General features: G+C 37.1%; 2 protein-coding genes across 5 annotated transcripts in view; both read left to right on the plus strand.

Moving 5' to 3' along the window:
* Window positions 1–17,097, plus strand: part of LOC111190375 (tumor necrosis factor receptor superfamily member 14) — a 41,812-nt gene that overhangs the window by 18,081 nt on the left and 6,634 nt on the right. The gene's annotated exons all lie outside the window — the stretch shown is intronic.
* LOC103044392 (tumor necrosis factor receptor superfamily member 14-like) overlaps window positions 9,052–17,097 on the plus strand; it is a 38,315-nt gene continuing 30,269 nt past the window's right edge. For 2 of the 4 annotated variants that reach the window (XM_049485624.1, XM_049485625.1), the window contains exons 1-4: window positions 9,057–9,407; window positions 10,466–10,549; window positions 12,864–12,992; window positions 13,152–13,307. In XM_049485624.1, coding sequence (XP_049341581.1) covers window positions 9,365–9,407; window positions 10,466–10,549; window positions 12,864–12,992; window positions 13,152–13,307 — 412 coding nt within the window. In that variant the 5' untranslated portion in view covers window positions 9,057–9,364. Of the gene's footprint in view, window positions 9,408–10,465; window positions 10,550–12,863; window positions 12,993–13,151; window positions 13,308–17,097 lie in introns of all 4 variants that reach the window. The other 2 variants (XM_049485623.1, XM_049485622.1) reach the window with 2 other exon arrangements.

The raw sequence follows: 17,097 nt of genomic DNA on the forward strand, positions 1-17,097 counted from the left end.
AACATCAACTAATTCTATTAAAACGCTAACGCATGTTCTTTGTTCCAGAGCTACATATAGCCAATCACAGCGCAGCCACTATTACAATAATAACAGCTAACCCCATTACAGAAACAGCATTACTGCAATTATTTTCTAACATTTTATTAAATGTTTACATTCTATTATAAACCTTATTAGGTTTAATCCCATACGTGCAGAAATAAAACAAACTAATAATTCTTCCTCTTCTTTGATCACCATCACACATTCTTCCTGACTCCACTGTTACTCTCTCTTATACCGGCACTAATAATACACTCCTTTATTCTTATTCAGAGATCATGTTTTATCTCTCTCTGCTCCTGTAGCTACACTGGCTTCACTCAGTGCAGACATTCCTATTTTGTGTGTTCATGTCACTGACAGCACCTTGACTTAATCTTGTGCTACATGTACATTAAAATTGTGTGTTAATTTTAATCGTTTTACACCTGCTATTGTTGCAGAAGCAGCAGTTTCAGACTGAATTTGAGGTAAACATGAGATGTTTAATTTTACCTTACTGTATTTAAGCGACTGTAAAGAAGATCAGCAAGATGCAGAATTGTGTTTTTAAAACGTAATGCATTCTGTAAAAACGAATGTTTTTGAAACTAAAATATATAATTTTTGTAGCACTGTATTTTAATGTTACATTTTTACACTAAGCCTGCAGTATAGTGTTTACACATTTCAGTATTAAGAGCTCAATTCTCTGTAAGTGTGTTTTTCTCAAACACTAATAGCTAACAAGCACTCTCACAGTATTGTACATGATTTGTTCAGTGTGTGTTTGATGATTGGTTGGTGTTTATTGTGCCGTGTTTCGAGTTTTATGTAAAATTGATTGTAAAACTGTGCTGATTTCACTCGCCCACTGGTTGTTAAGCACTATGCCTGAAAGTCCTAATATTGTTTACTGAATGTGTCGATTAAGCCGTTATTTCTCACTCAGCGTTCCTTTAATACCAGAATAAAAAGACTCAGAATAAAAAATGATCCAGTAAAGTTCCTTGCTGTAAATCTGTTTTGATGAGATGTTTTTGTTCAGCTTTTTTTCTCGTAATCCATGTGTTTTATTATTTGTATTATTTTAATATGATTTGAAGAACTATAGACCCATCGCAATTCATCCATGAATCTACAAGGCCTTCACCAAGCTGCTGCTAAACCGATAAACCATCTTAATCATCAATATTGTTGTGCAACATCAATCCAGCTGTTATATAATGACATCAAAATCCCCGTCAACCAAGGAGTGCGACGGGAAGACACTATCTCTCTAATGTTGTTCACTGCTGCTCTCGAAAACCTGTTCCAAAACCTCAACTGGGAAAGTCGAGGCATTGTGATTGGTGGAAAAATGCTCAGTTATTTGCAGTTCGCTGATAATATCATTCTTTTTGTCTATGGTTTGAAAATTGCAGCCCAGATAGCAAAAATGATCTGGTCCGGATCCGGCGCAAATCATCCCAAATGTTCTGGCCCGGTGTTCTTTTGCACGGTGGGCCAATAGCGGTACAGATTCGGTTTGTAGACATGGGCCAAATCCGGCGCAGCACCAGGCCAGATCTCAGAGATTTCTTTATCCATGTGGCCCAAATCCCGCCCACATCCGGAGCTTCATTTCACATCTGGATCAGTTCCGTACCGGAGGCGTACAACTCTGGCCCTGCATCCATACGCCCACTGGCCAGATGATCAAACATGACCACAAAGTCGACAGTGAGACAGTGTAGGTGATGAAGTGCGGCATGACTTAGCTTCAGAAACACTGAAGACGATGTGTTGAAGAAGACGAAGGACGTTAAGTTTTTTACCTATTCTGAACTTTGGCTGTGAAGTGTGAACTACACGATAAACTGAAAAGCAAAAGCTCCAAACGGCTCAACGAGCCACAGAGCAACGGATACTCGGAATTACACCGGTCAAGAAAATTCCTTATAGCACTATTTCTTCAGATGGGCAGGTCACTATTGCATGTTGTAACAACAACAATGGATCAACTGCCCTAAATTCTGGAGGTCATATTACTTTTACAGTCGAGTAAATTATTACAGAAGAATGCACTTTCCTACTTTTTGAAGAAAAAAAAAGTGTTAAGCCTATTTAATAAAAATATTTAGGGCAAGATCAAGAAAAACACTTTAATTATTACCTTTTTAACATGTATTACACCCTTTAAAAACATGTATTACAGCTTTAAAAAAATCTAAACATAAAAACTAAACATTGTGGTTTGGGTGGTTGCTTGCCATCCTCTGCGGTTGCCATGTCAACAGAGCAGTGGTGCTACATTGCGGTGGCCATGACAACCCTACCATCTATTATCACATATGTAACCGTCATTGTTACTCAACTTTGATTCCATCAAATGACAAAGGATTACTTATGCTCTCTGTAATGAAATGTGCAGTTGGTCAGTGTTTTTTAACCCTGGACAGTGTCTACTATATTCTAATGCTGATAACATTTGTCACAGTAATATAAAATACAGTCACATTGCCCAGCTCTGATCTCCACCCACAACCTGTAATGAAAGTGATGTGCCATGTTATTCTTTTAAAAGATAGATGTGCTGTTATTATTTGGGTGGTGGTTCATTCTCAGCACTGCAGTTACACTGAATTATTACAGAACTACAGAGCGTCCAGTAGTTCTCAAACTGTGGTACAGGTATCATTGGTGGTACTCAAAGCATCCCAAGGTGGTACACTAACTAGATGACCTCAGAAAAACATCTGCCTGCATTAAAATATTAGGAACTGAAATGTATAAAGTTTCTTGTATCTGTAATTTTTTTTATGTAACATTACATTAGTTAGTGTTTTAGCCTGTATATAATCTGTTTATAATCTACACTTCAGTCCTTCACTCTCAGAACTACAGTTTTATCATTATTAACATTATAAAGTTTGATTGGTCCTACAGTAAAACCCTGTGGTTCACCATCAGTTCACTACAGTTTCTGCACTACAGTTAATTACAGATTAATAAGCTAGTGAACACTGTAGTTCACTGATCGCCTCTCTTGCTGTTTATTCTTATAAATCCTGAAGAACGAGTGGAGAAAGATATGAGGAGATGTATGTGTGTGAATTACACGTCTAGATTACTGTGTATAAGTAAGTACGTGTGTGTGTTTCTGTGAAAAGAATTGTAGGTGGTAGTTTAGGTTTTAGTTTGGTCATCGGTGATGCATGGCCTAAAAAGTTTGAGAACTACTGATCTATACCATCAGTGCAGCTTTCATAATTGATAATGAGTGTAGAAAGAAGTATGTGGTGTTAACAGAAGGAGAAAAAGGACAGACGTCACTGTTTACTGTTTATCTCTCTGATAGGTGTGAGGATGAGGTAATGGAGCATATTTATTAAACTGTTTAGTAAATATGTTTTAATGATTTTATATTTTGTGTTTGGTATTGAAATGTGTTTTTATTGTTAAAATGTGTTTTTAGGTCGTCGGTTTTCTTCAACTCCGAATGTTCCACTACAAGAAACTCAACCTGGGGTAACTATATTTTTATTTTTATTTTATTTTATTTATTTACAGAGATATAAAGATCATTTTAAATTGAACAGGGTGTGAGTAAAATAAATCCTATCTTGTTGTTTCTGATTAAGGCTGACTCTCTGCTTACTCGCTCTTCAGTGCTTCCAGCAGACAGGTAAGGAACAGGGCTGGAGATGTGCTGCTGTTATTCCGTTTCTTTAGTAATGAGCTGAAAATGGTAAAAGAGTGAATAATGAGTGAAAAGAGAATGTGTCTAACAAATATATAAAAGTGTACTATTACCAAATATAATAATAAAAGATATATACAGTACTGTGCGAATGTTTTAGGCACCTGTGGAGATTTCAGTGAAGAAAAAGCTTCTTATCTGTGCAGTAAGTGTTTATTTATTATCTCAGTAAAACACATCACAGCATTACAATAAATACAAACAGCAATTTTACAAAAAGTTTTCCTTTCCTCTCCTCTTAATCTGAGTTTAATAGAGTTATTTATTTCTAGTTCTTATCATATTAATCAACACCTGGTTTGGTAAATTACTGATAAATGTGGTAAATCAGGTGAGCTGCTGACGGAACTGAACATATCGAAATCTGGAACTACAGCTACAGCTCAGCTCGACTCACAGGATATAACATACTTAGTTAAAAATGAGAATTCCTTCTTATGATTTACTGTATTAATGTTTATTTGCATCTGTTGCATCGTTGCATTTTCAGATAAAAACACTCATATTGCTGAGATAAATGGATTAGTGTCATTTTTAAAGTTTAATAAACTTTTAATTTAATAAACTTTTAATTTTTTTAACTTTTTAATTTAACAAACTTTTGTTGAGATCTTATCAGATTATGAGATATGACATAATAAAAAAAAAAAATAAAAAAAATACTTTCTGATAATGACATTTCAAAATTTCAGAATGACCACATATATATAATAAAATATTTTTTTATTACTATACTTGGTAGCAAAATGCTAAAGTAAAAGACAGGTCTGAGATCAGATGCTAAAGGGAGTGTGTTCTGTTTCCTGCAGCTCTTGTAACCCTGATTCGAACACCTCGAGAGGACCTGATGAGGAGATGAATAATCCACTGGGGAAATATGAGAACACCTGAGTTCTCCACAGCTGTTAAAGTACCTGATAAACAGGATACTAAAAAGGACTGATAAACACACTCAGGTTGATGCTGGATGAGGGGATGTGGTGTCTCAGCGCTGGGTGCAGTCTATTCAGCACCACTTTTGTCAGGGGTGATTCTAGGAAAACAGTGTGTGTATGTGTGTCTGTGTGTGTGTTGCAAGCTCTCAATAACATGGATTTTTTACAAATATAAAATCAAGTAAAATGCATGTAAAAAGTAAAGGAGGTTTATTTATAATAGAGCTATTAAAACAGTCACGCATTCTAAAATAAAACTAAAACAACTTTTACTAAAAGATCATAAAATGCCTCTGTATATTCCCCTGGTCATTCCCATCACTCAGTCTGAGTTTTCTATCAGCATGTGTTTCTTTGTATCACCTGGGGTTTCAGACAGGTAAGAAAGGTGCACCTGTACATTCTCCACCACATAGATCTGAACTCTGTTTATTCTCCTCAGGCTAGAGGGCAGCACCACACACTGTATTTTGGTTATTTTCCAGGGTTTAGTTTAGTGCAGATAAGCTTTGTTTGGTTTATTATCAGAGTAGGGAAGTGTTTATGTTTTATTATGTTCTTTTCTTTGGTGCTGTTCAGTTTGATTCTCCCAGTGTGGTACTTTATAACAGCAGTTTTAGAAGTTGTGACTGTTTTAGTGGCTCTGTTATAAATAAAGTTCTTTAGCTTTTAATCATACATTTTACTGCTTTTATTTTTAAAAATCCACTTTACTGATCCCACAACTTCTAGATATAAAGTGGATCATAACAGCTGGCCTGATGCTCACATACACAAGATGTATCTGGAGTTAGAACACCTGTCTCATTATATCTTCTATTATTCTGTAACATCATTTATATCCAGTACACACACAGACAGTACTAGTCTAGCACCTTACCTTTAATATCACTGATGATAAATTCAGCAATACCGCTATTTCAACCACACTTAGTTTTCCTCCAAACTGTGAATCAATCTCTCTCTCTCTCTCTCTCTCTCTCTCTCTCTCTCTCTCTCTCTCTCTCACAAACAGCCGATGGCAGTTTCCTCTTTTCTAGCTTTTGAATGTGGAATATGGAGCTACACTAGCATTTATTTTCTTCATTAGAACTATGAGACATTATAATACACTAAAGTGTAGCTAATAAACCATGATTATTAAAATATGATTATTGCACGCCTTTAATAAATTTATTATAAATGATTAAATGACTCAGACAACAAATATAAATAAATTCAGTACTGCTTATTTTATGGGGATCTCAGACAATGTGCTGTCATGGTTCAGATCGTACCTCACTGGGCGCTCGTTCAAGGTGTCGTGGCAAGGACAGCTGTCCTCAGCCCACTCCCTATCCACTGGGGTTCCCCAGGGTTCGGTTCTGAGTCCCCTTCTCTTCTCAATATACACCGCCTCTCTTGGTCAGGTTATCCACTCACATGGCTTTTCCTACCATTGCTTTGCTGATGACACCCAGCTATACCTGTCGTTCTCACCAGATGATCACTCAATCTCTGCACGGATATCGCAGTGTCTCTCTGACATATCCTCATGGATGAAGGAGCATCACCTTCAACTTCTGGTCATACCAGCAAAACCATCTTTTCAACACAACCTCTCTATAAGTATCGACTCTCTCTCTCACCGACAAAGGTTGCTAGGAACCTGGGTGTTCTGGTTGATGACCAACTCTTCTTCACGCACCATGTGGCCTCAGTTGCTCGATCCTGCCGCTTCGCGCCTTATAACATCAGGAAAATTAGACCGTTCCAGACGCAACAGGCCACCCAACTCCTGGTGCAAGCGGTCGTCATCTCACGCCTCGACTACTGCAATGCCCTGCTAACTGGCCTCCCGGCCTGTGTAGTAAAACCACTCCAGATGATCCAGAATGCAGCAGCACGTCTGGTCTTCAACCAACCAAAACGGGCACATGTCACCCCGCTGCTCATTGAGCTCCACTGGCTACCAGTTGATGCATCAAATTCAAAGCTCTTACAATCGCCTACAAGGTGATACAGAACAGCTCCTTCCTACCTGCACTCGCTCCTGAAGGCTTACGCTACCTCCCGGCCGCTGCGCTCCTCCAATGAACGTCCATACCTGTCAAGTTTTGGACTTAAAAATAAGGGAAATTTTCCGTCACCTGCTTCCAGTCACCCACCAACCCAACCGAGGTTCAGAATCCCTTATATTTTAAGACAGGTTTACAATAAATCTTAAATAACCACCTGGGAACATTTTACAAACTACAATTAGATTATCAGAATCTGACAGGTCTATCTTTGTTGACACTGAAATGTTGTGGACATTCCTATATATGTAATTCTTATACTACAGCCTAAGTAAAACCCTTTTCTAGACATTTACATGAAATCATCAGCTTTTACAAAAATGACATGGACCAGATACATTGCATAAGTAAATATTAGTCTAAAGTGGCCTAAACAATTAATAATTTTATTAATACTTCTTTCTATTGATCAGTCCAGTCCTGTCAGTCAGTTAATTTCAGCCCTCTTCACATTTTCTCTCTCTCCAGATCAACCATCTCTTCTGCCCCTTCTAAGTATTAAATAACACCACAATACTCTTAAACTAGCCCTGAACTAATAAAATAAATACAATTTCGTTCATTATAGCTTACAGTAGGCCTGCAAACCTAAATTAATAAACACAGTTTGAAAATGAAATAGTTATTGGCTGATCAGGGCAGGTAGAACATCTAATTGTAAAGTTAAGCTAACTGAGTCACAAGCTGTATTTTCTTAAGCACACAGTCGGTTTGATCTGTCTGTTTCAGAAACAGCGTCATCATAGTTTACATGTTTAGCTCCGTTACCTCGCTGTATATCCAGATATGCTTTACCGTCAGCTGCTCCGACTAGCTCTCACAGCGAGGGGGGCGGGGCTTTCCTACATTGCGCTCCGCAAAACCAGGAACCTGATTGGCTGTTTCACCTGAAAGGCGGGACTTTCTCCTTGAATCGGCACTACCATTGGTTAAGAGACATACAGTGACCAGTGCCCTGTCGCCTCAATAATAAAGTTTTTTTTTATATATATATATATATATATATATATAATACGGGAAATTTACGGGAAAATACTAAAACGGGAGGACGGCGGGAAAGAGGAGTAAAATACGGTAGTTTCCCGGCCAAAACGGGAGACTTGACAGGTATGTGAACGTCGCCTCGCTTTACCAAACAAACACTCACACAAAGCAATCCAGACTGTTCTCATACAGAGTTCCCCAATGGTGGAACAAACTACCTTCCACTACCAGATCAGGAGAATCTCTCACTATCTTTAATAAACTCCTGAAGACAGAGCTCTTCAAAGAGCACTTACTCTCCTAACACCTCTAACTAACTACCTTCTACTACCAGATCAGGAGAATCTCTCACTATCTTTAATAAACTCCTGAAGACAGAGCTCTTCAAAGAGCACTTACTCTCCTAACACCTCTAACTAACTACCTTCTACTACCAGATCAGGAGAATCTCTCGCTATCTTTAATAAACTCCTGAAGACAGAGCTCTTCAAAGAGCTCTTACTCTCCTAACACCTCTAACATACTAACTACTTCTAACCTCATTTCCTTCTTCCCCTCCTTCACTTCTCTATCCCTTTATTTCCCTTCGACCTCCTTTAAGCCCTATCTAAAAATGGTTTATCTTAATTCCTACTACTTTTGTACTTCATTATTAGAAGTTGCTTTGGACAAAAGCGTCTGCCAAATGTAATGTAATGTAATGTAAATTTTTAAATACAAAATATGTAAAGCTTAAAAAATATGTTTCTTCTGATTTTTTTTGTTTTGTTTTTTATAATAAAATGCTTAAATGTATTGTTTTTTTTAATATATAGAATAACCAATTTTTTATCTTTAAAGAAGCTGTACACTGGCTCCCCCTACTGTATGGAGGAAAGTTTACCCTGAGTTCATTATTTTTGTGCAACATCACCAAATATCTCAACTACTACCTCTTCCTTCAGTGTGCAGTATTTTACTGTGTAATATCACTACTATATATAACACATATACAGTAATCATGGCCTGATCTGCTACACTGATCATTAGATGGTGAAATTATTTCTTATTTTGGTTTCTTTATTTTTTTTTATAATTGTATAATGTATTTACTATGATATTTTGCACTTATATGATATATTATGAAGTTGTTAAAGGGATGTCACTTTAGTTTTATAGGACAACAGTAAATAAAATACCCTCTAGTCCCAAATGTTGCCCAGGTCCACAAATACTGTGGCAAAATTAATCCTCACACTGATTCAGAACTAACATAAACAATTACAGAATTTAAAAATGAAGGACTTTTAATTTGAAGCCGGGAAAACGGATGGGAGAGATTTATTTCGTTTCCTGTTCATAGTGTGTTCCGTATTTTACTACTTTTGCCAAAAAAGTAGTTTTTTTACTTAAATTTAAAATTAAACTAAACTGGTTTAGTGGATATTAATGGTGTAAATGTCGTTTTTAATCGCTTAAATACTGCAAAATACTTACAGACATGATGGATAATTCGTCAATCGACATGTAACTGTGCTGCAGGATCTGGAAGAAGAGAGGAGACTGAAGAAACAACGATAAGCTTATTTTAAATCTTTAAAAGTCTATATTTTTTCAATTTTCATATTTTTAAATCCAACACAATGGAAAACACAACCCTTATACACCTGTTCTGTTACCTACTGGGTAAGAAAGGAGTGTTGTAGGCTGATCTGCACGAGTGATTAAAGTGTTTTAACTCAAGTTCGATATATTAAATATATTATAGTTAGCTAATCTAGCTGTTTAACTAACTCACCACATAATAAACTTTAAATATTCTTCATTCTAAAGCCTAATCTACCGAATAATGTTAAAGAATATGTTAGAGAGTGCTGGGAAATCCGCACTAACGTTACCCTTTACTGCTCTGTGCGTTCCTCTGGTTTCTTCAGGTGGAAGCCGGAAGTAGAGTTATAGAGAGACAGGATCACTCTCTTAATCATAATCAGGTTTTAGGATTAAATGCCATTATGCATGATAAACTGAAAGCCTAAATGAAATATTGATATTTAATCTTTCTTATTCCTCATTTTCTCTAAGACCACGAACAAAGCTGCGCCATAATTTCAAGCTTTTCGGTAGATTAAAGAAAATCCAGGTGCAGAAAGTGAAAATCCGCTCCGGGGTTTTAGGATCCCAGCTGCAGCGGAGCCATGCCGGTGGTCTGAAATCCCGGAGCGGAGTTCAAATTTCTGGACCTGGATTTGCCTTGGTTGCTTTGTGTCACGCCCTGTATATCAGTATCAATATAACAACTAAACATCACCACAGAACATAATACATATATACATAACTTTAAAACTGGTTTAACATTATTAAATACAGTAAAGTGTAATTAGTGATATCTTACATACATGTGTTATTGTATATTTATTTATATATAGATTGTAATCTAATTAAAAACATGCTTAATACATTATCAAAAAGACATGGCGGGGGTGCAGATTTCACCAATACTATGTTGCAGAATGTCATCCAAACAAAGAAAGTGTTTTTTTATTTATATCAATTTTATTTATATAGCGCTTTTTACAACAGTAGTTGTCACAAAGCAGCTTTACAGAGAAAAAAAACAATCATATGTAACAGGCCTTTGAATGTGTCTGATATTAAAATGAATTAAAAAATAAATGCTCCTTTTTAACTGATGCTAACCTAAACCTGTTTACTCTAAACCAGTTTGTTTATTTGTGTTCACACAGGTGTTCATATTATTCTCTCGTATGGATGTGGTCAGAGTGAATATCGGTCAGAAGCTGGAGACTGCTGCCCAATGTGTAACTTAGGTAATTATCTAAAATATAATCACATAATCAGATCAAATAATATATATATATATATGCACATATGTACCACCTATCACAGTGGCGGTTCAAAGTGACTTGACTTACATAAACAGAGATAAAATAAAGGGATAAGTTTAAAAACAATAAAAGAAACGATGTAATTAAAAGCAATAAACATATTTGTAGTGAACACCATTGTGCAGTATTATTGTTGGCTCTTGTAGTGTTTTACACTGTGTTTAATCCGGTGTGTCGACCAGAACAACACCATATCCTGAATTTATTCAAGAGGATTATTACACGCAGGAATATGAGTATTGATGCAGGCTGTGGTCTAGAAAACTAATACTGATAAATCTGTAAATAATAATACAGGTACTGATGCACTGAGTAAAGAAACTACATTAAAAAAACTTCAATAAGAAAACATATATTAATAATGAAATTATTGTATTACAATAAATGCAAACTGTAAATTCTACAGATGTATCTAAAAGCATATCTATGGCACCAGAGTTCTCAGGTGGTACCTAGGTGCCATCTAGTGATCATCCTCAGTAACAGACTGTAACTGTAGATTAATTACAGAGCAGTATGGGTACAACAGATTACGGTGCTGGTGATTCTGTATCTACTGTAACTGTAGATTAATTACAGAGCAGTACGGGTACAACAGATTACAGTGCTGGTGATTCTGTATCTACTGTAACTGTAGATTAATTACAGAGCAGTACGGGTACAACAGATTACGGTGCTGGTGATTCTGTATCTACTGTAACTGTAGATTAATTACAGAGCAGTACGGGTACAACAGATTACAGTGCTGGTGATTCTGTATCTACTGTAACTGTAGATTAATTACAGAGCAGTATGAGTACAACAGATTACGGTGCTGGTGATTCTGTATCTACTGTAACTGTAGATTAATTACAGAGCAGTACGGGTACAACAGATTACAGTGCTGGTGATTCTGTATCTACTGTAACTGTAGATTAATTACAGAGCAGTATGGGTACAACAGATTACGGTGCTGGTGATTCTGTATCTACTGTAACTGTAGATTAATTACAGAGCAGTATGGGTACAACAGATTACAGTGCTGGTGATTCTGTATCTACTGTAACTGTAGATTAATTACAGAGCAGTATGAGTACAACAGATTACGGTGCTGGTGATTCTGTATCTACTGTAACTGTAGATTAATTACAGAGCAGTACGGGTACAACAGATTACAGTGCTGGTGATTCTGTATCTACTGTAACTGTAGATTAATTACAGAGCAGGACGGGTACAACAGATTACAGTGCTGGTGATTCTGTATCTACTGTAACTGTAGATTAATTACAGATCAGTATGGGTACAACAGATTACGGTGCTGGTGATTCTGTATCTACTGTAACTGTAGATTAATTACAGAGCAGTACGGGTACAACAGATTACGGTGCTCGTGATTCTGTATCTACTGTAACTGTAGATTAATTACAGAGCAGTATGGGTACAACAGATTACAGTGCTGGTGATTCTGTATCTACTGTAACTGTAGATTAATTACAGAGCAGTACGGGTACAACAGATTACAGTGCTGGTGATTCTGTATCTACTGTAACTGTAGATTAATTACAGAGCAGTATGGGTACAACAGATTACAGTGCTGGTGATTCTGTATCTACTGTAACTGTAGATTAATTACAGAGCAGTACGGGTACAACAGATTACAGTGCTGGTGATTCTGTATCTACTGTAACTGTAGATTAATTACAGAGCAGTACGGGTACAACAGATTACGGTGCTGGTGATTCTGTATCTACTGTAACTGTAGATTAATTACAGAGCAGTATGGGTACAACAGATTACAGTGCTGGTGATTCTGTATCTACTGTAACTGTAGATTAATTACAGAGCAGTATGGGTACAACAGATTACAGTGCTGGTGATTCTGTATCTACTGTAACTGTAGATTAGTTACAGAGCAGTATGGGTACAACAGATTACAGTGCTGGTGATTCTGTATCTACTGTAACTGTAGATTAATTACAGAGCAGTACGGGTACAACAGATTACAGTGCTGGTGATTCTGTATCTACTGTAACTGTAGATTAATTACAGAGCAGTACGAGTACAACAGATTACAGTGCTGGTGATTCTGTATCTACTGTAACTGTAGATTAATTACAGAGCAGTATGGGTACAACAGATTACAGTGCTGGTGATTCTGTATCTACTGTAACTGTAGATTAGTTACAGAGCAGTACGGGTACAACAGATTACGGTGCTGGTGGTTGAGATTAGGGTTAATCTCTGTTGTGTTCTGCAGGAATGGTGGTCCAGAAGGAATGTGATGGTGATTACAGTACTGCATGTGAGCTGTGCTCCACGGGAAGAACATACATGGATCAACCCAACGGACTGAAGCAGTGTTTCCCCTGCAAATCATGCCACCGCCGTGAGTCCACCTTCACTTTTCTCTCACGCTTTTTTTAATCAACACACAGATTTTTTTTGCTTTTAAATAGGATTCAATAGTTTCTTTAAATCCTGAGTGTATAATCTGTGTGTGTGTGTTTTTTTTGTTTTAAATGTATATATTGTTGTGTTTCTGCAGAGAAAGGTCTGTATGTATTGAGCTCGTGTACGGTGATGAGGAATACTCAGTGTAAAGTGATGGAGGGGTATTACTGTACAGAGTTCTCGGGAGGTGAATGCAGCTCTGCACTCAAACACAGACAGTGTGAACCTGGAGAGGCAATAAAAACACCAGGTGAGTCACCTGTACTCAGGTGTGTAGAGAAACACTGACATCCAGAATATCATGATACTAATAATATTATTATTAAAACTCCATATATCTCCATATATGCAGGATTAAAGTAAAATAAATGATACTGTACAGATATAATCTGTCTCTAGTAGATATATAATTGGAAATGAGAACAGTGTGAATTTTTCTTTTGATAAAAACAGTAAAAAAGTAGAACCCTGATGTGATAAATAGGGGTGGGTGATATGATACCATATTTCAGGATATAATACATACCTGTCAAGTTTTAGATTTAAAAATAAGGGATATTTTCCTCTGTCCGCTTAAAGCCGTCCCACCAGCCCAACGAAGGTTCAGTATCTCTTACATTTTAAGACAGGTTTACAAAAAATCTAAAATAACCACATGTGAACCACTTACACACTACAATTAGATTATCAGAATCTGAAATGTTGCGGACATTCCTACATATGTCATTCTTTTAATACAGCCAAATTAAAAACCCTTTTCTATATCTTTTTTTTAATTTAAGATTTCATGTCTTTTTTGTAATAAGTGCACTCTTTTATATGATATATTTTTTATTTATTTAATGGATTTAAAATTGAACAAAGAGTGCACAAATTCTGCAAAATGACTGTTGGTGACCTAAAAATAGTATTATGAGTTTTTACTAAAAGGACACGGACCACATATATTCCATCAGTAAAAATTAGTCCTAAGGGGCCTACACAATTAATAATTTTTAATTAATACTTCTTTCTTTTGATCACTCCACCCCTGATCAGTTCAGTTAATGTCGGTCCTCTCCACATTTCTAGTTAAACTGAGTCATAAGCTGTATTTTTTTTATTTTAAAAGGTTTAATCTGTGTGTTTTATTTCAGAGACGAGTATTTTTAAGCAGCTATCAGAAAAATATCATCACAGTTTACATGATTAGCCTACCGTTACCTTTCTTTAAGAAAAATCGCTGTATATCCAGATCTGTTTTAACATCAGCAGCTCCGACTAGCTGCCTGAACTCACAGCGACGGGGGGCGGGGCTTCCCCACGCTAACCCTCCTTTGCAAGCTGATTGGCTGTTTCTCCTGAAAGGCGGGACTTTCTCCTTGAACCGGCTCCACGATTGGTTAAGAGACACAGAGCGGTCAGTGCCCTGTCTCCTCAATAATATATGTTTTTTAATTTTAATATAATATGGGAGATTTACGGGAAAATACTAATACGGGAGGACGGCGGGAAAGAGGAGTAAAATACGGTAGTTTCCCGGCCAAAACGGGAGACTTGACAGGTATGATATAATATCGTTCACCATATTCACAAATGTGGAGATATTATTTCGCACGATACTATATGGCGACACTCCTACTGTGTACAACTACTTTAATGAGACAATAAGGGTTTTATTTTATTGATCTATACATGTGCTGTGCACCATGCAGCTCTGACTTTGGAAGGATTGCTATTTTAACAGCGCAGCTACCTAGATGTGTCCAACACATAAGTGGCTTTTCTATTCATAAATATGATTTAAGAAAGGAAAAGAAATGTATCACATTACTTGCAGTTGGGATGAAGTAAACATCTGCTGAGTATTTTAGCAAAAAAATATTCTTTTGAATCAAAATCACCAAAATGCAATGTGTCCACCAGACCCAGCAGATTCCCTGTGTAACAAAAAACACGAAAAAAAAACAAGATCCCATAAGGGTAATACTATAGTTATAGTATGGGTATAGACCATCCAACAGTTCTCTGCCATATTAAAGATAGTGCTGTCACTGTTAACATGTTAACACAAGCTATTAACCTAAAAACTTTAACTTTACGTTTTAACACAAATTAATCACATTACCAAGTTTACAGAGCCTGGTGATATATTGTCAGATTTCAGCAGCAAGAGAGATGTAGAGACGGACGCAGATGCAAGTAATATTTAATAACGAAGAAACCAAACAAACACAAAAACAGATAAACAAACATAGGAATTAACTAACAAAACTAGAAATAAAATAGAACAAGAAACACGAGACTAGAAACTCTAACAGACGTGAAAAACATACAAGAACCGACCAAGGACACTGAAACACAGTGACTATATACACACACACACGGAAGTAACAGGAAACACATGGGGAAGGTAACCAGGGGGCAGAGCTACAAATGAACACAGGTGAAAACACTGAGGTAGAGACACAGGAGGAACACACAGGGCCAGGTGTGAGGGAGCACGTGCAGGGGAAAGGTAAATAAACAGGACGAGAACGTGACGTGTGTTTGTGGATTTATTTAACAGTAAACCTGCTGTTTAAACACTGAGTTCAGAAATAATTTTATTAATTCACTAACTCTCAATACCTCTCTTTCCCTCCCTCCCTCTCTCTCTCTCTTTTTCACACTGAAAGATTCACTCTCTCTTAGAGCAGATCAGGCTGGTGATGGAAGCGTGTAGGTATGTGCACCAGCTTGTGAACGCTCAGCTGTTTTAGACCCAACAAGAAACACACACAGAGACCGAGAGAAAGAGAGAACACTCGGCTCATTGTATATATATGTGTGTGTGTGTGTGTGTGTGCTGATCACTATTAGATGTGTGATTCTCTTACACCAGAGAAAACAAGCAGAAAACTGAACGAACTGAAACTGCTTCACTATCAGCAACGTTTTATTTGGGCTAATAGTTTACTGGAGTCACTTTATAAGCAAGGCTTCTGTTGATCTAACACACACACACACACACAATATACACACACAAACACAAACAATATACACACACAATAGTGATCTATAGCACACTGATTAATTGTGCTTTGCGCAGATTGATTTAGTCAAGTCAAGTCAAGTAGTTTTATTATCAATACTGCATATGTACAGGACATACAGAGAATTGAAATTACGTTACTCTCCTTCCCAATTTTACAGCAGGTACAGATAATAGATATAATAAAGGAGAATGGGAGACACTATGTGTACAATACAGCAGGGACACAAATAGACATACATGAGACAAAAACAAGGTGCAGTAGTGTGGGGGAGGAATAGATATTTAAATATAAGTAAATAAGTAAAAATAGATATATAATTATAATCTAAAAGAGTGGGAGACACTATATGTTCAATACAACAAGACACAATAAACATACGTAAGACAATAGTGCAATATTGATGGTGATTGAGATGGAATGACAGTAAAAATAGTAAATAACAGTAGTGCAAATACGGTATATGGTATATAGCTTAAGGCTGGTAAAGTGAATGGGTGCGTAAGTCCTTAAAGTTCACAGTTTAATTAAGTGGAATTAAAGTGCGTATTGACAGTGCAAGTATATCAGTAGTGCAGGTGTTGTGTAGTGCAAGTCCGTTTGGAAGGGACCAGTACTTTGTGCATTGTAGTGCAGAGTTTCAGTACTTTATTAGTGGGGGGTCAGGATGCTGAGTGAGTGTGTGCTGGGGGCAGGATTGGGATGGGGGGTAGAGCAGGAAGAGAGTTCAGCATCCTCACAGCCTGATGGATGGGGCTGTCTCGCAGTCTGCTGGTCCTCGCCCCGAGACTCCGCAGTCTCCTCCCTGATTTAGGGCATGTCGGTGTGTTTTAAGAGTAGATCAGGTGAGCTCTGTCTTTGGTGGATTGCTATTGTAACGGTGCAGCTACCTGGACGTGTTCAACAAACTCTTCTCAGCAGAGGAAACTGAGCTGCTGGTTGACGCTGTGAAGGAGCTCCAGCAGCTCATTTACGGGAACAGCAATGTTATTTTATTTACTATTCTGTTTATTGTTGATGTAAAAG

Source organism: Astyanax mexicanus, chromosome 12, assembly GCF_023375975.1.
Source record: "Astyanax mexicanus isolate ESR-SI-001 chromosome 12, AstMex3_surface, whole genome shotgun sequence".
NCBI lineage: Eukaryota > Metazoa > Chordata > Actinopteri > Characiformes > Acestrorhamphidae > Astyanax > Astyanax mexicanus.